Genomic DNA, 24,002 nt, shown 5'->3' with positions numbered 1-24,002 from the left:
CCAGAAATAATCTTAGTCTTGTATTATGGAACAGCACTAATTGACCAAGGCTGAATTTTCTGTTTTGAATATGCTTGTCGTGCTAGTGTTTTGTCCTCTCTTTATAGATTCTTGCATTTTCATATGAGAATAACCGTAATTCATCAAGCTCACAAAGTTGAAGCTTCCTTTGCTCTGCAGCGGCATGAATATCCCAATTTAATTACTTCAATGCCTAGTGTGCTTTATGCTCTAGCTCTAGTGGCAAGTGACAAGCCTTCTCATAAACAATTCGGTAAGGAGACATGCCAAGTGGAGTTTTGTATGTTGTTCTGTAGGCCCATAGGGAGTCATGTAACTGCAAAGACCAATCCTTCCTTGTTGGGTTCACCACTTTTTCTAAGATCTTTTTAATTTCTCTGGTGGACACTTCAGCCTGACCATTGGATTGTGGGTGATATGTTATTGCTACCTTGTATCTGACTCTATATTTTACCATAGCTGTAGCAAAGACTTTGTTGCAAAAATGAGTACCCTCATTACTAATAATTACTCTAGGATTGCCAAACCTGGAAAAAAATATTTTTCTGAAGAAAAGCCACCACTGTTTTAGCATCATTGGTAGGTAATGCTGCAGTTTTTACCCATTTGGAGACATAATCCACAGCAACAATGATATATAAGTTCCCAAAGGATAGTGGAAAAGGTCCCATGAAATCTATTCCCCAGACATCAAAAACTTCCACTTCCATAATGTTGGTCAATGGCATTTCATGTCTTTTAGTGATGTTCCCTGTCCTTTGACACATGTCACAACATTTAACAAATTCACAAGCATCTTTAAAAATAGAAGGCCAGTAATAACCTGATTGTAGAACTTTAGCAGTTGTTCTGTGACTACCAAAATGTCCTCCATATGCTGCAGCATGGCATGACTCCAGTATGTGGGGAATTTCTCCTTCTGAAGCACATTTTCGAATTACATTATCTGAGCATAGCTTATATAAATGTGGGTCATCCCATTGATAACTTCTAACATCATGAAGAAATTTCTTTTTCTCCTGAAACTTCAGCTCAGGTGGTAGCAACCCACTTACTAAGTAGTTAGCAAAATCTGCATACCATGGAGATCCTAACTGCCGCAGAATCTGTGCTTGTTGTACTACCAATAGTTGTTCATCAGGAAAAGTTTCAGTGAAGTCCCTCCTTGTCAATGTACTTGTGTTTGCTTCAAGCCGTGACAGTTGGTCTGCTACTTGATTCTCAGTCCCCTTTCTATGTTTAATTTCCAGATCAAATTCTTGAAGCAATAATATCCATCTGATTAATCTTGGTTTGGCATCCTTTTTTGAAATTAAGTATTTGATGGCTGCATGGTCTATGTATACAGTCACTTTAGTACCCACCAAGTAAGCTCTGAATTTATCAAAAGCAAATACTACTGCTAGCAACTCCTTCTCTGTAGTTGTGTAATTGATTTGAGTTTGAGTAAGAGTTTTGCTTGCATAGTATATGGAGTGAAAAACCTTATCATTTCTTTGCCCTAATACTGCTCCCACAGAATGGTCATTAGCATCACACATCAGTTCAAATGGTAGAGTTCAGTCTGGAGATATAACCATTAGTGCAGTGATCAGAGCTTTCTTTAATTCTCCAAATGCTTGGAGACAATCTTTGTAAAAGTGAAAAGGCTTGTCATGTTCCAGGAATGAGCATAATGGTTTTGGTACCTTGGAAAAATCCTTAATGAATCTTCTGTAAAATCCAACATGACCTAAAAAACTCCTAATATCCTTTATTGAAGTGAGAGGTGGCAGTTTATCTATTACCTTTATCTTAGTTTTGTCTACCTCAATGTCATTCTTGGACACCTTATGACCCAACATTATTCCTTCTTGCACCATGAAATGGCACTTTTCCCAATTGAGTACTAAGTTAGTCATCTCACATCTTTTAAGAACTTCTTCCAAGTTGTGTAAACAATCATTGTATGTCTCTCCAAAAACTGAGAAGTCATCCATGAAAACTTCTAAAGTCTGCTCTACCATATCAGAAAAAATAGACATCATGCATCTCTGAAAAGTTCCTGGAGCATTGCACAAACCAAAAGGCATTCTTCTGAAGGCAAATGTTCTATAAGGATAAGTAAATATAGTCTTCTCCTAATCTTCTGGAGCTATAGCAATCTGGTTGTAGCCTGAATACCCATCTAAGAAGCAATAGTACTGTTTTCCAGCAAGTCTGTCCAACATTTGATCTATAAATAAGAGTGGGAAGTGATCTTTCCTTATGGCTTTGTTGAGCTTCCTGTAATTCATACATACCCTCCATCCAGTCACTGTCCTTATAGAAATAAGTTCATCCCTCTCATTAGCTATCATTGTTATCCCTCCCTTCTTTGGAACACATTGAACTGGGCTCACCCATAAACTGTCTGATATTGGATATATGATTCCAGCATCCAACCATTTGATGATTTTCTTTTTCACCACTTCTTTCATAATAGGGTTCAACCTTCTTTAATGCTCCACCGAATTGCTGTAGCAATCTTCTAACAGGATTTTATGCAAGCATATTGATGGGCTTATCCCCTTGATGTCTGCCATGGTCCATCTAATTGCTCTTCTATATCTTCCAAGCAAATCTACTAAACTTTGTTCTTGACCTACATTCAAGGTAGAGGAAATGATTACATGGAGTGTGTTCTTTTGACCAAGATAAACATATTTCAAATGTGAAGGTAACAATTTTAATTCAAGACTAGGAGGTGATTCAATAGATGATAAAGTGATTTTTACTTCCCTGTCTGAAAGATTCAGATGCTCAATAAACCTGTTATGCCTATCATATTGCTTTTCTTCCATCCAATCTATCTGGTTTGCTGCAACATCTTCCTCTTCTAAATCTTCAAAGGTGGTGCCTCTGTTGATCTCATTACTGCAGCATCTGTCCATTCTGTCTGCTACAACAAAATCCACAACACTTAGGAAATTACAATCTTCTACTTCATCAAGTTTCTTCATAGCCTCTAGTACATTAAATATGACTTGTTGATCATTCGCTCTCATGGTGAGCTCTCATTTCTACACATCTATCAGAGTCTTTCCAGTTGATAGGAAAGGTCTTCCAAGTATAATGAGTACCTCTTTATCAGCTTCAAAGTCCAGTACAATGAAGTTTACTGGGAAGATGAATTTGTCCATCTTCACCAGTACATCCTCAATTTTTCCTTCAGGATATGCATAAGATATGTCAGCTAATTGCAGCATAACTGTTGTTGGTCTGGATTCTCCTACTCCCATCTGTTTAAATACAGACAATGGCATCAGATTAATACTGACTCCCAAGTCACAAAGTGCTCTGCCAGTGTACCTAGTTCCTATAGAATAGGGTATTGTAAAATTTTCTGGATCCTTCACTTTTGTAGGAATCTTACTTTGGAGCATATGACTGCTCTCCTGTGTTAAAGCAACAGTTTCAAATTCTCCCAGCCTTCTCTTTCGTGCTAAGATATCTTTTAGAAATTTCACATAATTAGGCATTTGTTCTAAAGCTTCCACAAAAGGTATGTTGATGTGTAATTGCTTCAGCACTTCCAGGAATTGGCTGAACTGCTTGTCTTGTTTTTGCTTCTGGAATCTCTGTGGGAAAAGTGGCGGATGTCTAAACTGTTAGGTAGCTTCTGAAGGTACCAAACTCTGCTTGTTTGGTTTGGTGTAGGTCGTTGCTACTGGTGTTGCAACTTCTTTTTCAGTATGTTCTGGTTGAGGTCCCTTTGAAGTTGCTGTAGCTTGGCCCTTGTAACTAGTGTCTTGATGGTTGGGTTGCTGTAACATGCTTCCATCTTGAGGTGGTTTTTGTGAGGAAATAAATTCCATCCCTTTTTTAGTCACATCAACTGGGACATCAATATTCTTTCCAGATCTCAAATTAATTACTTTGCAGTGTTCTTTGCCATCTCTTTTAGGGTCTTCTGTGTTGCTAGGTAAGCTTCATTGAATCATGCTACTCATTATTGTGGCAAGTTGTCCCATTTGATTTTCCAGGTTCCTCAAGGATACAGCTTGACTCTGTACAATTGCTTCATTCTTTGCAATGTATTCCTTAATCAGTGCTTCCAGTGAAGTGATTGGATCCTAACTGATATGTTTTTACCCTTGACTCTGCTGATGAAAACCAAGTGGTTGAGTGTTCCTATTTTGTCCATTTAATGCTGGAGTATTTCGATTCTGACTGCTCCATGAAAAATTTGGGTGTTGTTTCTAGCCAGGGTTGTAAATATTTGAATATGGGCTGTTCTGAAGCTGTCGATTGAAATTACCCACATAGTTTACTAAAGCTGGATTTCCAGGACAATTATCAAAGTCATGTTCTTTACCACAGTATAAACAAGAAAGTTCAGTAACTTGCTTTACCACTCCTAGAGCAGATGTCATGGCCTTTACCATGTTAGTCAATAAGGTTACTTGTGCTGATAATGCTGTAAATGCATCTATGTTATGTACCCTTGTTGTTCCTCTTGCTACTGGTTGCCTGGCTGATGGCCATTGATAATTATTATTTGCAATTATCTCCAGAATTTCATAAGCTTCAGTGTACAATTTGGTTAACAGGGCTCCATTTGCTGAAGCATCCACCATTAATCTTGTACTCGGATTCAACCTATTGTATAAAGTTTCCAATTAAATGCAACAAAGAATGCCATGATGAAGACACCTTCTGAGCATTTCTTTGAATATTTCCCAAGCCTCATACGCTATGATGAAGACACCTTCTGAGCAGTTCTTTGAATATTTCCCAAGCCTCATACAAACTCTTATCTTTAAGTTGATGGAAATAAGTAATCTCATTCCGCAATTTTACATTTTTTGTCAGTGGAAAATATTTCATTAGGAATTTATCAGCCAACTCATTCCATGTAGTAATGGAATCAAATGGTAACGAATTTAACCATGCTCTTGCTCGATCTCTTAAGGAATAAGGAAAAAGCCTCAGTCTTAAGGCATCTTGTGTTGCTCCAGCAATCTTGAAAGTATCACTCACTTCCAAGAACAGTTTATGATGGAGATGAGGATCTTCATTTGGCAATCCATTGAATTGACCAATTGTTTGCAACATTTGAAATATCACTGGCTTCAACTCAAAGTTTGCAGCTTCTACTTTAGGTCTGATAATCCCAGGGTGTACAACTTGAGGAGTTAACACATTATAATCTCTAATAGCTCTATCTCTGTCATCAGCCATGTAAATAATGTTGTTATTGCCTGGCTATCTCTCGTTAGCATGTACATTCTTCTCTTCTTGAATGTTCACTAGTTGTAAGGGCCCCTGAGGGTCCAAATTTCCTGCATCCTGCAAATTATTCATGCCTGAAACAGTTTTTGAATTCCTTTGTTCTCTTCGCAGTCTCCTAACAGTCCTTTCAATCTCAGGATCGAATTAGAATACCACAGACTCGTCTTTGTGCATGCAAGTACTAATCTGTCAATAAATAAAATAAATCAAATCAAATTGGCGCTATCAAGATTTACTTCACACTTCAAAAATAAACAATCAATCCCCGGTAATGACACCAAAAACTTGTTGGTTAATTTTATAATCAAATGCTACAGATGCCAATGTGCAAGTATACACAACAAGTAACAAAGTGATGAATATTCAAGATTGTCTCCACAGGGATTGATGTTACTTGAAATGTTATAGCAATCACAATAATGCAAACTACTTAAGTCCGAAGTTAACAAATATAAAGTGGGTTCTATCGTAATTGATGATTGTGAGAGAATAAAGTAAAACAATGTCGTAATGCAATAAATTAAATTAAATGTGTCTAAGATTCAATTAAGACTATGGTAGCTGAATGATCAAACTCTCCTTATGGGCTGACTGTTTTTTATCAAGTTAACACCAGTTGTTACGGCAAGTGCTGCAGCACTGGGTAGAATTAATATGCATCCTCAGCTGTCGCATATTAGAACTCTCATACCCTTAAATCTATTAACAATGACCAGTTGCTAATCTAATTATAATATGGCTTTATGATCCTTTAGTCTCTCCACCCTACAAGGTGATCACATATGTCTAGTGTGTCACAAATCTTAACTTCAAGTATAGCTCTTATAGGATTCAAGATAACTTAATCCAAGAAACTTAAATTAAGATCGAGTAATACTCTAATAATATCCACTGAGATATTCCCTTTTACGGCTCTATCTTAACTTGAACTATTAAATGGGTGGTCAACCGAAATAACAGTTATATTAATAATAACTACTAGAGTAAAATGCTACAGCAACGACATAACAACACATAAGAATAGTCAAAAAACCCATTGGATTGTTTGTCACTCAACTACAAGCAAATCTAGTTCATATTCTGAATGACAAAAATAAACATAAATATATTATTCATGGGATACATCAGAACAATCAAATAAAGAAGAGAAGTATAAGTTGAGAATGGTAAAAAGCAAATCCAAATAACTCTGCACAATTCCTCAATGTTGCCAAAATTGCACTCTTCAATTCTGATCTTCTTCTCCTTTCTTCTCTAATGATTTCACGATAATTTCCTTGCCGCCTTTCTATGTGGTGCGCGCCCCCCCTTTTATGCTGCAAACTGGGGTAAATAAAAGTATGTGGGTGTTCATGAGTTAAATTAGGAAACATGCAAATCGCGATTCTGCAACTGGCCCGCGTCTAAGTTTTCTCCCTCATTGCTCCCAAATTGCTACAGCACTAGTTGCTCTAACAACAGCTACAACACTGCACTGTTCCCGATTGTGCTTTACTTTTTTTGCGGCCATCTTATTTCCTCCTCTTGCTAATCTAATGTCTCAGCATCCCTTCATGAATTAAGACTTTCTGAAAACCTATAATTATGCAACTGTTTTGAGCACAAATTACTTTGATTCGAGCAAAACTTATTAAGACTTAACTAAAATGAATGTTTATGCAAAATATAACCAAAATGTAATAAAAACATCTTATTTGCTCTCTAAGTGATCTTGATTTAAGTTTAGAATTGATGTAATAACTCTCATTTCATAGAGTTATCAACCAACATAAGTCAATTTTACAACAGCAAGTGGTGATCAATTCTATAGTCATAAGTACACTAAAACTATTGAACTTTACCATTTAGTAAAAGGCATAGTTTCTTTGCTTATGACTCTTTGGTACAAGATTTACTGCTTAGAACAGACTTCCTTAGCCTCATTGCACCATTCACATTCCATCACGAAGGATTTGTGCACAGCACTGTAGTGATCATTATTGGAGTGCAATATTGATTGAAGAATCCAATGGAAACAGGAGAGTCTGTGGCTATAAATCAGGACAGTTCAGTGAAGCTTAGCATCACTACCCATCCTCAAAGAAAGAAGTGCTAGCAGTAATCAAAGAAATCAAGAAGTTCTAATTCTTTCTCTCACTTACTCCTTTTGTGATTAAAACATATTACAAATATCTCCAAGGATTACTCAGAAGAAAAGAAGGAGAAATTTTGGATCCTCAACTAACACGATGGTCTGAGTTTCTCTCGAGATTCAAGTTTGAGGTAAAACACATCAAAGGAGAATCCAACACAGTTGCAGATTTCCTCTCAAGACCAGCCATGGCAATCTCTCAAACATGGTGCACCTAGTCTTTAAAGAAACCTTTGAAGTGGTATCAATTACCAGCTTCAGTAAAGTCACATCCACCAGAATCCAGCAGAAGGTTGCCACCAGCATGATTTGAAAAATAATTTTCTTACAGCCCTTCTGAAATAATTGAAAATCTCCCTGCCGAACTCAAAGAGTTAATCTTTGACAAAGTCACAAGCCATTTGACCTACCCGACAAGCTCTAGCAATACAAAATGGAGAGTTTGGGCACTGATCGACAGCATTCATCTTTATACAGCAAAGAAAGTTGGAGAAAAGTTCTTATACTTTCAACTTTTCAATCCATAACCAAACATAGACCAAATCCATGAGTTTGTCTTTCAACCTACTCTATTCTTCCATCATGTTATTAATGAATACACAAATTGGGGACATTATGTGATTTGTGATGCTATGCCATGAGCATATTATTCATTCTTGTTACTCCTCAACATGTATCCTATGGCTATGTTATTCCAACCTCATGTCATCCACAAAAGCCGAAGGTACAACTATGGAAGGTGGTTCGATAGACTTTTTGCTCCAATCTATGAAGATCCCCTCACATTGAAGCTAATCAATAGGTATCAAATATCTCAAATTACTATAGTCATAGTAAAATTAAAAGATATTTGGGGACAAGACAAACCACCTTTAGTTCGAGTTGTAGATCATGATCACACTAGAGATGACCATCATGCAATGTGGAATGGATACCTACATGCAAGACAAGCATTGGGGGAAGTCTACAACATGCAGCCCTTGTACAACACTCACAGCCCTCTCTCACCAAATATTGTGACTACACCAGATCTTTTTAACAAGGAAGAAATAAGAAATAGTGTTCTTTGGAAAGATGACGAGCATGAACTCGAGATGAAAGAACTATACAATAAGTGGCTGAGAAACCACGGAAGAAAAAGAAGAGATAACACCTCCTTGGATTAGGAATCATTCAATCCGCGTGATATAATAATTATTATATTATAATTATCATGTGTCGTTGATTTAATCTAACGATAAACAATAATTATGGCATTGATGTCGTGATTTTAATTATGGTATCATAGAATTTTCCTATATTAGCTCATAATAAGTAGTCCTAAATAGTAATTCACATTATGGGTGTTTTTGCAATAAATTATTTTATTAAAATAAGAGTATTCATAGTAGCTTCTATAGCGCAAATAATCACATCCTAATTCTTCTCATCAAAATAACAATAATATGTTATCTTGATCTATAGCAACCAAAATTAGAATAAACTACATTATCATTGATGTGTTTACTTTATCTTAAAATCAGAATGGATTATTATAAGTTACTAAAATACCCTTAATTAATATCATTGTTATTATTTGCTAAAATAATTGTGATTATTATAATTCAAAAACTTATTATTAGAAAATTTTATTTTTAACAATAATAAAAATGTCCATAATTATAATAATAATAATAATCATCATCATCATCAGCGATCGACAACGGCAACAACAGCAGCAAGTAGTAGTAGTAGCAGTAGCAATAGTAGCAAAAGTGCAATGACAACAGTAAGTAGTTGTGACAATGACGAATGGCAGGAACATTGATATTTTTTTTCAAATACATAAAGAATGACGAAATGAGAATTTTAAACATTAAGGAAGGTAGTATGGTCAGTCCAAGGAATGAGAACTCTCATAATTATTCCTAATTTTAGATGGAGCTTGCCGCTTTAATTTTAGTTCTCCCTCTCATTTAAGCAAGTAAACTCATTATTTATTCTCGTTCCTTAATTCTCCTACAGATTGCTAGTTAGTAAATACCCCGTAAGTACCTTTCTCCTAAGAATTAAATATGTTATTTTTTATAGTCAAGGATGCAAATATGCTAAAAAGATATTGGCATTATCATTCGTAATGGCGAAAACAAAAATCCTTTAATTTCTAATTTATGTTGAAGCACTTACTATAGAAGTCTAAGGCTAAACGCATTCCAAAAGTCTACAGACCAACGAGCCTAACTCAACCCAAAAGCTAGATTAGGAGTTAAGGGTTCCTTAAGTCTTTTATACTTAATCCAAGTTCAATACTGAGTTGATATAGGATATTTTCCCTAATACTCCCATCACATAATAAGGTAGTATATGAGTTTGACTCCGATATCATATAGAAGTCTACAATCCTAACTTAATCCAAAAGCCAACTCAAGAGTTAAGAGTGACAAGGTTTTATATACTTAAACTTAACCCAAGTTCAATACTCAGTTAATGTGGGATATTTTCCCTAGCGGGTACCATATCCATTATACAATGGAAAACACAAATTTCTATTGATAAAAATAATTACATAATCACAAGATCTCAACTCTTCTTATTTTAATTTTTTGTCAATTTTGAGGGACAATATATTTACAGATCATAAAAAAAAATTATTGGAAGATTATAAATGCATTAAAAAAATAAAAATAAATAAACATCTAAGAGAAGGGGGACAAAATAGTCTAACTCTAACATCAACACAACAAACTATACCATCCAAACATCAACAAATACCATTGTCAACATACATGACGCTTGGATCGAAACTGATCAAGGAATGGAGACGTAAAAAATGTCCCCTTCAGAAACCAAAGCTCAACACAGCAAATTAACTTCAAACTCAACCTTCGCCAAGATTTACTACGAATTTTGTCAAAATCCTTCATTGGCTCTTAAATGGCAACCAAATGCCAAACATTAAGGCTACAAAATGTGGCTGACGGTCCATTTGGAATTGCTTTTAAGATATTTGAAAGTAATTTTGAAAGTTAATTTTGATATTTGATAATTTTTTAAAAATTTTGATATTTGATAATTTTTTAAAAATTTTGATATTTGATAATTTTTTAAAAACAATCATCATATCTTACAATAAATTTTAAAAAGTAAGGAAGGAGTTACTTTTCAAAATCTAATTCTAAAATCAGTTTTATACTTAATATAATTCCATAATATCTTTATGCATAGTACAAGAATAAAAATTATCCTTATTAATTAGTAAATAAAAAAGAGATTATTATTATTGCCAATCATATTGAGATGACAAAATAAAAAATTTACTAATATAAAATATTTGTTTTACCTATCAATCATTATATATACACAATAAAAAAAATTATATACATGTTTCGTAAATAAATTTTATTCAACATTATGTATATCTCAATCATTTGTATTTACTGAAAGAAAAATTATATTCTATGACAAACTCATTTCGTCATAGAATAAAGAATATCATTGCAAAATGCATTTTTCCACAAAATAAATTTTTTTTTTGAAACTCAGGGGCTAAATGTCCATCTTAGAAAATATTTTGCAACGAAATTATCTAGCAAAAATTTCATTGCCAAATAGGTCGTATAACAATGATTTATTTAGTTTAAAAACCATTGCAAAAGAAGCTTGAAAATGTTCAAAAATTCATTTGCTAAATGACGCATATTACAACTATTTATTTTGTCTCAGATTGTTTAAAAAAAAACGTTGCCAATAAGTTTGAAAATGACAAGGGAATTGAATTGGCTATCATCATGCAATAAAAAAATGTTTGTTGCTTAATATCGTAATTTACAACAAAATTGGTTTAGTCGCAAGTTGTTGCATTTGGAGACAAATATTTTCATTACCGAATATGAAAGAAATGAAAGTAATTTCACAATATGGATTACAATAAATCAAACAAATTCTTATAGAATTACAATAATAATTAAAATCATTATGAAAATACAAGAATTGTTATTATTGATGACGAATACATAAAAATTATTACAAAATATAAAATCTATTCTTTTGAAAGGAAACATAAATAAATCTAAATTTCTTGATTTTCTTCATTTCATTTCTTACAAACAGACAAAAATGTAAAAATTATTATATATACCACCTACAGAGAACATAAATGTCAAAATACCAAATTTAAAACATTTATTTTCATAAAACAAACAACTTAACATTTATATTTAAACGTTTAAAAAAAATAAACATATTATTTAGATATTTATATTCACGCTTATTCAAACTTCAGCAAAATTCAAATTTATTCAAATTTCAGATAAAAAAGATACTACCTTAGTTAGCTTCTAAACATAATATAACAAATAATCTTAAAAGAGAGAGAGACTAAAAGAAACCCACCTTTTTAGCAACAAAGAGCAGGTTCATCATGGAAGCTAGCAGAATATTATCATCTTCAAAAAGTGAGTCTAACCATGAATGTTTTAACAATGTGGAAGTTATGGTAGTCTTTAAAATGGTAGGATTATGTTAAAAATCAGGGGGATTTTGGCTGTTTTCTCTATAAAAATAGAAGAAGATGGGGATTAATTGGTTTTGGTTATCTGAGCAAATGACAGCCTTCAGTGCCACCATATCCCATTTGCAACATTTGTTTTTTCATATTATTCTTCTTTCCTTCCATTCCATGGGATGTCAAAATCATATAATGTCAAAAGAATCTAGAAAGGTCAAAGAATTTATTAAGGTTGTGTTTATTTGCTGGAGTGGGAGTGAGGAGTGTGGATTCCTCCCACTCCAGCGTTTACTTGCTTAAAATGGCCACGGATTGGGAATCCCACTTCGTTGGCCCCACTCATTTTTGGAGTGGGGAGTGGGAGTGGGACTCCCATTGGGGGAGGTGGGAGTGGGAATCCACTCCCACCTCTCCCATTTTTACCCTTTCATTTAATTTAATTTAATTTAATATTTTATAATTAATAAATAAAATAAATAATATTTATTTGAATAATAATATTATATTTAACTAAATAATAATTTACATTGATTCTAAGTTAAAATTATTTTAAAATAATACTATTACATTAATAGAGAATTAATAAATATAATATTATTATATTTATTTTAAAAATAATAGTACTATATTTATTTTAAAAATAATAGTACTATATTTATTTAATAATAATAATAATAAATAGTTTATTCTAAGAAAATATTAATTTTGTACTAAATAATATTATATTATTATTTTATATAATAATAAATTTAATATAATTATATTAAATAAAATAAAATAAGGTTTCATTTTATATTAAAATTAATAATTTATTGTTCATAATTAAGAATATTAATAATTATAATAAATTTATAAATATAATAAAATAAATATTATTCATTAAATATATTTTTTATTAGTTTTGTAATTAAAAACTATAATTCTTTAAATAAGGATAAAATTGTAATTTGAAACTATTTACTCCCAATCCAAGACAAAGTAAACACATAAATTGGATTCTGATCTCTATTTCATGCTTCCATTCTAGTGTAAGTAAACAACCTACTCTCACTCTCATTCCACACTCCTAATCCAAGGATTCCCACTCCTCGGGATTCCCACTCCAATCCAAAAAGTAAACGCAACATAAAAACGGAAAAGAAGTAATGACATGAATAATGAACTCTTTATCATAATTGGTCCGAAAATAGTGAGAGCTAGCTCTCCGGCTTATGTGTTTCAGACTGGTGACAATTAATAACCAAACCTTTATAGATGCATGCACATTCCAAGAATCAATGCAACCAGCTGCAAGGCATATATATAATATATCATCTTACAGCAGCCTTATACACAGAGGGTATAATTAAAGGTTATCACCCGGTAATTATGCCACCTCGCTAATTAATTGAACCATTCCCAGGCAATTGCTTGCTAGTGGGAAACTTTCCAAAAATGGAAATAAATTAAATGAAATAAAATGCATAGGGTCACTCAAGAGAATATATCCCAACTATATAATGCCAGGCAACGCAATATGGTAGTGAACTCGATAAGTAGAAAAATGTGAGGAAAATGAAAGGAAAGAGAAATTTATCGATGTGGCAATTTGATAAGATGATATATCACTAGCTAAATTGGGTACCAATGGACCGAACCTAACAAGCCTTTCGTTGGCGCCTATAAATAGACACTTGAAAACACAACAAAACCATTCCACAATTCCCATATTGGTGAATGAATACGATATCATAGATAGAGGGAGAGAGGCCTAGCATGAAAATGAGAGTCTAGTTTGGTAGCCAAGGATGACTTGCCTGATTCTTCCAATTAAGCGGTTTCAGATTAATCATATTGATTAATTAGTTTTTTAAATGAAGCCATTGATGGGTTACCAGGCAGTCACCTTGGCTAACTTGACAGTCTCTTGTCTCTCATGCTAGGCCTTCTCTTCTTCTCCAAGCTAAGTAAGATCTCTCAAAACTATATAAAAGCAATTGCATTGTGCTAAATGAAGCATGAATAATCTAATAAGGAAGAGGGGTCTTGCATGAAGATAAGAGTAATTTTTGTTAGCCAAGGATGACTTGCCTGCGGCTTGCAATATAATTAGGTTTCAAGCTTTGAAGCCTTTTGTTTGGTTGCCAGGCAGTCTCCTTGGCTAAGCTGACAGCTTCTTCTCTTTCATGCTAAACCTTTTCTTCCTCCTCGATAAAGACACAGCTCGTTTGATTTATGTACCGTCGTGCGAAGGGCTCAAACTAGCCAGCAATTACATATTAATGCATTTCGTGAAACAATGGACAACTGAAAATTAGAGGTATGTAAATAGATATGCAATGCAAGCTACAGAGGCGAATCTAAAAACTAAAATGGTAACACGAATTACAAACATATACGCCACTTCTGAATTATGATAGATGACATGCAGCTTTCTTATTTTCATTGTATATAATTCCATGACCTTTTTGCTGCCGTGGCTAATGGATTCTCCATCAAGGAGTCATTTTAATTACTCTGTAATTCTGCACATGAAAAAATCAAAGGAAATCAAGCAGTATCTTCACCAACCGTTACAAGCCATAATCATACTCAAATGGCTAGTAATGTGTTATTTAATTATTAGTAAACAAGATCAATATTCAGGAGGTAATTACCGCACTGGTAGCTTTCCTTATTTCTATTAATTTACGCACAAACTTGTAAGTAGTACGTATTGTCCCTTGTATTGTCTGCAAGATGAATCAAGGAACGTTCGCAGTTTCATTCACAAAAAATTCAAGAATTCTTATACGTATAATCCTCACTTTTATAAATGAGTAATATTACTATACACTTCCTAATTAATAAGTAATTTTAAAATTCTCAAAAATTTACTAGTAAATTAATGAAAATTTTGAGATATTAATTGAAAACTGTAGCTTTATTGTTTTGAAATAAGTCCGTTATTCGACATGTTATATAAGGCAATATATAGTTAATCCATATTGTTCAGAACTCGACGGTGAACAAATTCTTCCAAAAACACAGTTTTTGGAACTATAATAGAAGACATGACTGACAGCAAAAGCTAGCTAATCAACCGAACGCCAAAAAATTCTTATAAGCACGCGCATTCACCGTCGACCCTTCAATGTCCACAAATTTTGATATTTATTTGGGAAGCTATCCATTTGGTTAATGGTAAATTACTTTTCTTTTTTAATGAATGATAAGAGGTTCAAGTTCTGTGTGCATCAATGGAGAGGTCATTTCTTTTAAATATTTGAAAGTATCCCCTTCAGCCTGAAGAGAAAAATTATCATCTAGGAAATTGTATTAGAACATAAGTGTCACACTGTTGAAACGTTAATAATTGATGAATAAACTCCTGTAAGAAAGCATTTAACATTGATGATGTATAGAGCAATGCTACAAATATGTATTTGGTTTGGGATTTATAGCTTGTATCTGAAATGATATGGTATATATATGATTTGAAATTTATTGACATATAATGTGAAATTATAACAATTATGATGAAAAACATCTAATATATGACAGATTTCGAATAGTGACTTGTCAATTGAGATAAGTATAGAAATATAAATGTAAAAGAAGCCTGTGAATTGGAGATTATGTATTTGAAGAAAGCTTATTTATACTTTTGCAATAAATAATTTTATTAAAATAAGGGTGTTTATTCATAATATTTTTAATTAGAGTGCGTGTATACCTACTCTTTTCTTATATTACATAATAAAAATAAATCTCTTCCAATATAAGTAGGAGTATGAGGTTTGAATCTCAAATCACTTGTACCACATCCAAAGAGATTTTACCACCTATTCGACTAGTCACCACTAAGATATATAGTAAGAGTAGATGTTAAATTCATCAATATAAATGGATAAAACTAATGAAGATGTTACTAACAAGTCAAGCAATGAAATTTGATGGGAAAAAATATATATATATAATGAGGTCATTGTTTGGGGGAGAAGTAGAAGACGAAATAAAAATGTCAGGTGTCGATATGGAGTTTTGTAGCTGGAGTCATCACAAAAATGTTGGCTTACACCGAGTACTCCAGTAGTTCTGTGGGATACCCGAAGTACGCCGAGTAAGGGTAAAAAGCTCAAAAATATATTTTAAAAATGTCAGGAGATAAAAGAGGCATTATTTGAAAAAAGATTGGTTGATTCCTTAGTAAAAAATAAGAAATCAACGAGGGAATATTGTGCTGAAAAAGAGGAAACAACAACATGTCACGCCTTCAAACAGGCCAAAAGGTTGTTATTAGGACAGTTGGGACCACCTGTCCTCTCCTGCCAAGCCTGCAAATTCTCAACAGCTTTAGCAAAGGTATGTGGGACCATCCCTCTACGCCTAACACGTATATGCGCCTCATACTTGCTCTCCAAGCATATTTTGAAACACTGAAGCAGTCACACGTGAGAAAGATAAGAATATCTCTGATGTACCAATAAGGAACACCAATAAAATAACGCCAGGTGGTACGTCAGTCAGGGTACACCTTATAAAATACCCGTGTTTTATTTTTATCAGAAGGGCCAACACACACACCACAAGGGTTAAGTTTCTTCTACCTCCAACCTCCATTATTAAGAGTTTGCAAGCTCTCTAACCTGAGCAACTCTAATTTGAGTGTCAGAGTGTGGTCGTCAGCCACCCTCAGCTCCACCTATGACCTCTTTTTTCATTATTTTGTAGGTCTAAGGCGACTCGACAAGCTCTCCTAGCCGGGATTAAAACCTCTCACTTTATCCATCATCCTCTCACTCTTCCTTCACTCCTTAAAATTTATGAAAAAAAAAAAAATTCACCCAGAGCAAGCGAAACATCCTACATCCCAACAAAAATAAATTCATTTTTCTTAATTTAATTTTGTGACTTTCACTCACACTCTCAAAATCTACTAAAAACAGTCATTTAATAAGCTGTTGCATTCACTTCCATAGATGCTGAAAATAACATTTAATGTTATTTCTAGAACTTTAAATTTTATGGAAATCTTAATGGATTGACGATGCCTCCTAAAGAAGAGAAGAATAGGGAAAAGGCATAAGAATGGGACGTGGTCGGTGGCTCTCGTCTGTGAGCAAATCAACCATATACAAACCTTTCAAATAAATCTTTTCTTGATAATATTATTCTACCCTTCTATATGTGAGGTCAAAATCATCAAGTATCAAAAGGTTTCGAAATTTAAAGGTCAGAAATATTTTACTAGAAATTAAATAAAAGAGGTCAGAGGAGCGCCATACATAAAGATAATGTCCTTAAAGAATATATATGGACATCATGGAATGAACCCTGGCTTATATCGCTTGCCATAATTGGCTTGCATGTAAGCTTGGCTTATGTATGCCTTTAAGCCCATGAATTTAATTTGTATCAACTGGAGCCAACCAGATCGATCGAATCCAAACTCTCAAAATGCATGTGCACGCCAAGTGCCATGGCCAACATCAGTGTTCAATGTAACATGGACAAGCAAGGCATAATATCAGCTTACAGCTTTAGTTTATTACATTATCTTTTGAGGGATGAAGATATTTCTGGAGGTCAGAGTCAGAGCAAGTTGCACCAGCAATTGTGCTTGGAAAGCAGTTCCACTTCTGCCACGCGGATACCTTCCAGGGCTTTCCTAATTAGCAGTGGAAATTCTATCTCCACAATAGTTGAAATAAATTGCATGGGATCACTGCAAGTTAATAGAATATTGTCATATTTAGAATTGAGTTTTAAAATACAGTTGTGGTAGAAAAAAATTATAATAATAAAATAAAAATTAATAATATATAATAAATATAAATTTTAAATAATAATTTTAATAAAATTATTAAATAATAAATTTTTTATTTTATAAATAAAAAATTATATCAATATAGTAGTTATTATTTATTAAATATTTTAATATTATAACTTAAAAATTATAATTGTCCAACCTCAACTTCAAACGCACCCTATATTCCCTCATCTCAACTCCAGTGGAATGGGTTAAAATAAATATTAAAACAAAAAAAAGAAACTCAATGACGAGGCAAAAGATGTGGTGATCCGAGTCTAACATGCAATCTTGGATTGGCTATAAATAGAGGAACAGAGGCCTTACCTGAAGCCAAGAGTATAGTTTAGCAGCCAAGGATGACTCGCGCCTGATCTTAATTTCCAAGTGGTGTCCAAATGTTGGTTAAATTACTAATTTGATTAAAACCCCTTTGGGGTATTATTAGGCGGTCGTCTTTTGGCTAACTTGACAGTCTCTTGCATGTCTTTCACGGTAAGCCTTTCTCTTCTTCACGAAGCTCAAATATTTGGTGCTTACTCACTTAGCAGAAAGGTTTGATGCAGATAAATATAAGGAGAGGGGTCTTACATGAATATAATATCATTGTTTGTTAGCCAAGGATGACTTGCCTGCACCTTGATTGCAAGACGAGGGTTTCAAGTGGCTGGAAGCCTCTCTTGTTTGGTTGCCAGGCAGTCTCCTTGGCTAAGTCACAGGCTCTTATCTTTCATGCTAGGCCTTCTCTTCTTGGATCTTGCACTTCTGTTGTTATTTTTCATTAAATATGAAGAAACTCCAGAGTTCAGTATATATATGTCAAATTAACGAAGAAGAAAAGCGATGTAATGAATAAAAGCATTATTAGATAGGTTTTTCTTGGAATTAATTAAATATTAGCATAATTACTTTATTTTATTTATCGATGGAAAAACAAACCTTCCCCTGAACCGAAGGATATTTTCGTGTCACTGTCTCAATTATTCAGTAAAGTAATTAAGAAGTTATTATAAAAGATCCAGCTTACATCTTCATGTTGTACAAATCATTAAAAGACGGAAAGGAATTATATCTTAGTGGGATAGCCTCTCGTTAATTATCAAGTTGTTCTGAAATTTTAAAGATATGTAATTAATCTCTTTTTTTCACAATTTAATTTATTCACTAAAAATAATATTTACGTGTTTGTTAAGATAAAAGCTAAGAAGATCATCACGAGATATTTTCTACGCAAGCAAAAGGTTATTCTTTTGATCCCTGATGTAATCTAACGATACAGTTGCTAGTAAAATATCATTAAAGCTCACCAATCGATAATGCTTTTGAGTTCTGTCGCTCCATGCAAACAAAAGGAATAATGATGCTTTATATCAGACAGAAATGCATAAAACAACATGGGCCGGGTGAGACATTGCGTGTGTTTAGGACTCAAGGTCGGTCCATTAATAATATTTAGTGTTGGCTTTTGACACCCCTCAAAATATTTTCTCTTAAAATTCACTTTCGATTAAAATTACTTAAATAATTTAAGATAAATTAATTTACGAGTTATTCTTTAACATATTTTTTACACCCACCTTATTTCATAATTTATATTTATATTTTAAATTTTAATTGAGAAATAATTTTTAAAAAATTATAAAATTATAGAGTTATGAAGATAGAACTTATATAATAAGAAAAAATTAAGATAAAAATTGAATATTTTAATATTTGCATGTGATTTAAAAAATAAATACTTTTTTGGGTAAAATTTTATGGAAAGATGGTTAATTTTAATATCTGAATTCGTATTTTATTAAATGAACGGAGGAAATGAATTCAAAAGGGTGCTAAAAGGATTTTAGAGGGATGTTAAAAGCTCCACTCTAAGATTGACTTAATTGTCTATTAAAGAAAGTAATTAAATACTCTTACAAAAAATTTAAATAATTTATTTTTTTATTTTATAATAGTTTCTTAATGTCATAAAACTATTTTCTTTTAAAAATATTATCAATTTTTACTCCACAACTATTAGATTTATTAAATATTTAACTATTTTTTTTTCTTTGTACTGCTACTAATTTTATGTTATAACAGCTGTAGATTAAAAATTACAATACCTCAATATCAAAGAAAATCATAAACAATCATTAGATGAAGATTCAAGTTTTATTATGGTTGTGGGAGTACAAATTAAAAGGATAACAATAAAAATAGCAATTATTTTATGATTTACCGCATCAACTCAAAATCACGTTATGGCAGCACTATCCATCGTGGCCAATTCTTATAATCAATGCAATCCTTTTCTCATGTTTAGGCATGTCAAATTTCAAAAAAAAAATTATTTCACAAAAATTGAACGTATTTTATACCAAAGAAAAAAAAATCACGTAGTTATCCTTTCATATCCAATGTATCATGTTAAATATAAACACTTTGGATATTTTCAAATAAATAATATTAGAATATGCACATAAATTATTATAACAATAAAAATATGTTCTTGAAAGTGTGGTCAGTTAATTTTTAAGTACTTTTATTTTATTGATCATCTTAGTTGGAATCTGTAAAGAAGTAAAAGAAAAAATGAATTTGAACTTTCCTTACCTTATTATCCTAATCCCAAAAAAAAAAACGAAAATATATATTTATCCAAATTTCTTCCACCATTTTTTTCTTTTTCTTTTTCTTTTTCTTTTCTTTTGGAAATTAAGTAACTAAAAGGAATTACAAAATATGAAAACCACGTCGTTTCACATCATGATCCGAGATTTTTCGACAGTTGACGATAATTAATGGACGAACCCTAACTCTCATTTTGACTTCATCGTCTCCTCTGAATTATTGTTGCAAAGCCCTATCGTATCCTCCATCGCCGTATCGTCCGAATCTCCCCCGCATCAATGGCGAGTCCGATCAGCAAGTCTCTGATCTCAGTTTTGATCGCTCTCTTCTTGATCTCGTCATCATTTGCCAGCTCAGACGTTCCCTTCATCGTTGCCCACAAGAAGGCTTCTCTTAAACGCCTCAAATCCGGCGCCGAGCGGGTCTCCGTCTCCGTCGATATCTACAATCAAGGCACTTCGTAAGTCCATTTTTCGTAGAATAATAATCACTTCTGTTATCTTCATTCAGATCTAGTCTTGATGTTTTGTTTGATTGATCTCGCGCATGTTTTCAATTATTAAATCTATAATCACAACTAAAACGACATCGTATGAGGAAATTGATTGAGAATCTTTTTGACAGGACTGCCTATGATGTGAGCCTGACAGATGATAGCTGGCCACAAGATAAGTTTGATGTAATCAGCGGTAACATTTCACAGTCATGGGAAAGACTTGATGCGTGAGTTATAATTATTTGCAGTAATGCTATTTTTCATAATTTTTTTTCTCTTAAACGAAAATTTGAATTCGACGAGTAATTGCTGAATTATGTATGTTGAAATTGCAGCGGTGGTATTCTTTCACATTCTTTCGAATTGGATGCCAAAGTTAAAGGAATGTTTCATGGTTCTCCAGCTCTCATTACTTTCCGTATCCCTACTAAGGCTGCCCTTCAGGTGTGATTTATTCAGTGTTCAGTGTTCAGTGTTCAAATCTTGCATAAACACAAATCGTAGGCAGTTGTAATTTATTGTGCTGTTTCTTTTATGTAGGAGGCATACTCGACCCCCATGTTGCCACTAGATGTCCTTGCAGAGAAACCCACTGAAAATAAATTGGAGTTGGTATGTTATTTTTCTTTGTGTTAAAAAATGTAGCTGATGTATTGAGTAAACTTGTGGTTTAACATCAATGCTTTGTTGTTGTTTCATGGGATGATCTTCATTGGTTGTGGGAAAACGTCTGCAGGCTAAGGTATGAATGATATTTTTCTTTACAATATTTGAATTATGAAGTTTTCTCTTTTAACTTGTGTTTGGATTCTGTATGGATTTGAAGTGACTTGAATCTATAGTTTATTGGAGCATGGCTTGATGATTGAAATAATAATGATTAGCTGACAATTTTATGAATTTTATTGCTTAAATAATCTTGGAATCTTTTAACCTTGGATGACAGTGCAATTAGATGAAGTGATTTGTGTATGGTTACATTTGGTAACTAATTGAAGGATTGTTTTTTATCATACTTCATATATGTATTGTGAAAGTAGAAGAGCAAGTGTTGCATTTTTTCTGAAAAAGCAATTCAGTGTTTCTATTTTGGTCCTGCTTGCTAAGGATTTTGTGAAGTGGTTTTAGATAAACTACAGAATGGAACCAAACTACAAAAGCCGTGTTTTATATTGTTTCGGAAGACTGGCCTTTCTTGCAATTTATAAAGCTCAATTCATGCTGAAGAAAAAAGTTTTAAAATTCAAAAACAGTTAAAACACTTTCCACATTTCTGGAAAGTGGGACAAAGAAAATAAACAAAATCCTGTTCCATAAGATACTTGTTCCAAAGCTAAGATTTTTTTTATTTTCAGACAATTGTCTTTGAAATGCTTCTCAGATCTCAAAAGTACAAAATTCTTTTTTTTTTTTGTTTAATTTCCATTTGATAAATCAGATTCCAATTACAATGCTAAAAATCTTTACTGATTGGTCCATGAAATTTACAGTTTATGATCTGAAAATGTATTTGGCAACTTAATGTGCAAGGTATTAATTGTTTTCTATTTGCAATGGATTAATGGTTTTCTGGATCTCGTGTTAACCAAGCCTATTATTTGTTTAAGTATTTAGCCAAATATATTGTATTTTGCCCAAGTAGGTTGAAAAGCAGAGGCATTGTTTATACTGACTCTGAATAATTGTATTTCAATTATCTTAAAAACTTGTTTTAATATACCATATATGCATCAGGTTTGTATAATGATTGTATACATTTCTCTTGATCACTGCCTAAACGAATATGTATGTATACATTTCCCTTGATCTTATCGTCATTTCCTATTTTGCAGAGGTTGTTGGCAAAGTACGGCTCTCAAATCTCGGTTATCTCCATTATTGTTCTGTTTGTGTATTTGATCACTTCCCCATCAAAGTCAGCTGCAAAAGGAAGCAAAAAGAAGCGCTAAGCAGTAGTTTGAGCTATAATCCAGAATGGAGCGATGCAATCAAAGCCACACTTGAGACAGTTTTCTGTAATTTGATTCAATCTTAGCACAATTTTTGTTTTTGGGAGGAAATTAATTATATCTTCACTTTTTAAGTTGAACCTCAGGATTATATACTGTTAAATCCTAGTTCCAGTTAGCATTGTGTACTGAATTTTTTGCTTTTAAGATTCTAAACATAGATCATTGGGTCTTATTAGATCAGATTTGATTTTGAAGAGTGGTCAAATCAAAACGTTATATAGTGAACTATATTCGGAAGATTGTTCGGTGCATATTGGTCGATCATTTAATGAGCTGAGTCCTGCTAAATGGACGAATAAGATTTTCTTCTTCCAATTTTAAATTATTAGTCCTGGTAGAATTTTAGGTTGTCGTCATCGAACTTACCTTGTTTGTTTTGGTATGGCTGTTACAAAAAGGAAAAGACGAAGAAGAAGAATCATCGTCTGAATTGCGACGGCAAAGGAATCTTTAAGGGGGCGACTGCGAAGCCCCCCTCACTCTCTCCCGCTCAATCCAGACTCTATATACACCACCAAAACTTTTTATTCCTCCTTTTACATGTTTTGTCCTTCCATTTATTGTGAAGGTAGACATATGCCTTTTGTGGATTTTTTTTTTTTTTTTTTTTGGTTATTTTGCAATGTGATGGCATGGTTTTCGTTAAATCTAAGGCTTCCACTCTTTACATTCCGAAGATTTTAAGCCATAGAAGATGGATCTTTGTAGAAAGTTTGTTATCGTGTCTGCTGGAATAGTTGAATATATTGGTGGATTGGAAAAGAGCTGAGTTATTCCTTGTGCGGCTCGAATTTGTTACTTGCATATCAAACGTTAATGGCAATATCTCAAAAAGGTATCTTCGGTGCATTGTCGTCCTCCTTGGTCTTCAATAAGATAAATTACTATAAATTACTACAACCACCTGTTTATTAATAGATCACAGTAGAATTTTATTAAATTAATATTTAATAAATTGATAATCTTGATTAAATAATAGTTTTTGTTGATCCCAGCTTAAGGCGAAAGAGTAATTCAATAAATTTATTAGGTAATAATTTTTTTAAAAAAATCTTAAATTTTCTATAAGACTCAATCAATACATAAATTAATAATTAACTAATTTGAAATTAAATACTTATATTTATGATTTTCTCTGTTGTATTGGCATAATGCTTTGTACATTTCATCAGTTGTTTTTGCTTTCTTTACACCTTTCAAATGAGAAGCCTTGTTGTATT

General features: G+C 32.9%; 1 protein-coding gene and 4 non-coding genes across 5 annotated transcripts; all 5 read left to right on the top strand.

Moving 5' to 3' along the window:
* Positions 1-4,732: 4,732 nt before the first annotated feature.
* On the top strand, positions 4,733-4,839 carry LOC112497411 (small nucleolar RNA R71). Its single transcript, XR_003064207.1, has one exon. It is a non-coding gene; the product is annotated as a small nucleolar RNA R71 (small nucleolar RNA).
* An 8,820-nt stretch (positions 4,840-13,659) lies between these two features.
* On the top strand, positions 13,660-13,815 carry MIR169I (microRNA MIR169i). Its single transcript, NR_161510.1, has one exon. It is a non-coding gene; the product is annotated as a microRNA MIR169i (primary transcript).
* Positions 13,816-13,913: 98 nt separating this feature from the next.
* MIR169D (microRNA MIR169d) lies at positions 13,914-14,066 on the top strand. Its single transcript, NR_161505.1, has one exon. It is a non-coding gene; the product is annotated as a microRNA MIR169d (primary transcript).
* A 4,179-nt stretch (positions 14,067-18,245) lies between these two features.
* On the top strand, positions 18,246-18,404 carry MIR169E (microRNA MIR169e). Its single transcript, NR_161506.1, has one exon. It is a non-coding gene; the product is annotated as a microRNA MIR169e (primary transcript).
* Positions 18,405-20,416: 2,012 nt separating this feature from the next.
* LOC102615464 (uncharacterized) lies at positions 20,417-23,019 on the top strand. Its single transcript, XM_006468802.4, has 6 exons — positions 20,417-20,734; positions 20,899-20,997; positions 21,106-21,214; positions 21,311-21,382; positions 21,507-21,512; positions 22,603-23,019. The coding sequence occupies exons 1-6, from the start codon at positions 20,553-20,555 to the stop codon at positions 22,717-22,719; spliced, it is 585 nt and encodes a 194-aa protein (XP_006468865.1). The 5' UTR covers positions 20,417-20,552; the 3' UTR covers positions 22,720-23,019.
* Positions 23,020-24,002: the final 983 nt, after the last annotated feature.

The sequence above is a fragment of the Citrus sinensis genome, chromosome 2 (assembly GCF_022201045.2).
Source record: "Citrus sinensis cultivar Valencia sweet orange chromosome 2, DVS_A1.0, whole genome shotgun sequence".
Lineage (NCBI taxonomy): Eukaryota > Viridiplantae > Streptophyta > Magnoliopsida > Sapindales > Rutaceae > Citrus > Citrus sinensis.
The sequence above is the reverse complement of the archived record's forward strand: the minus strand, read 5'-3'. Positions and strand labels throughout refer to the sequence as shown.

Bases quoted from the DNA above. Each gene is read 5' to 3' on its own strand.
- LOC102615464 (XM_006468802.4), top strand. From the start codon at position 20,553: ATGGCGAGTCCGATCAGCAAGTCTCTGATCTCAGTTTTGATCGCTCTC. The intron at 20,998-21,105 runs GTGAGTTATAAT...TTGAAATTGCAG, and splicing joins TCATGGGAAAGACTTGATGC to CGGTGGTATTCTTTCACATT. The intron at 21,215-21,310 runs GTGTGATTTATT...TCTTTTATGTAG, and splicing joins CTACTAAGGCTGCCCTTCAG to GAGGCATACTCGACCCCCAT.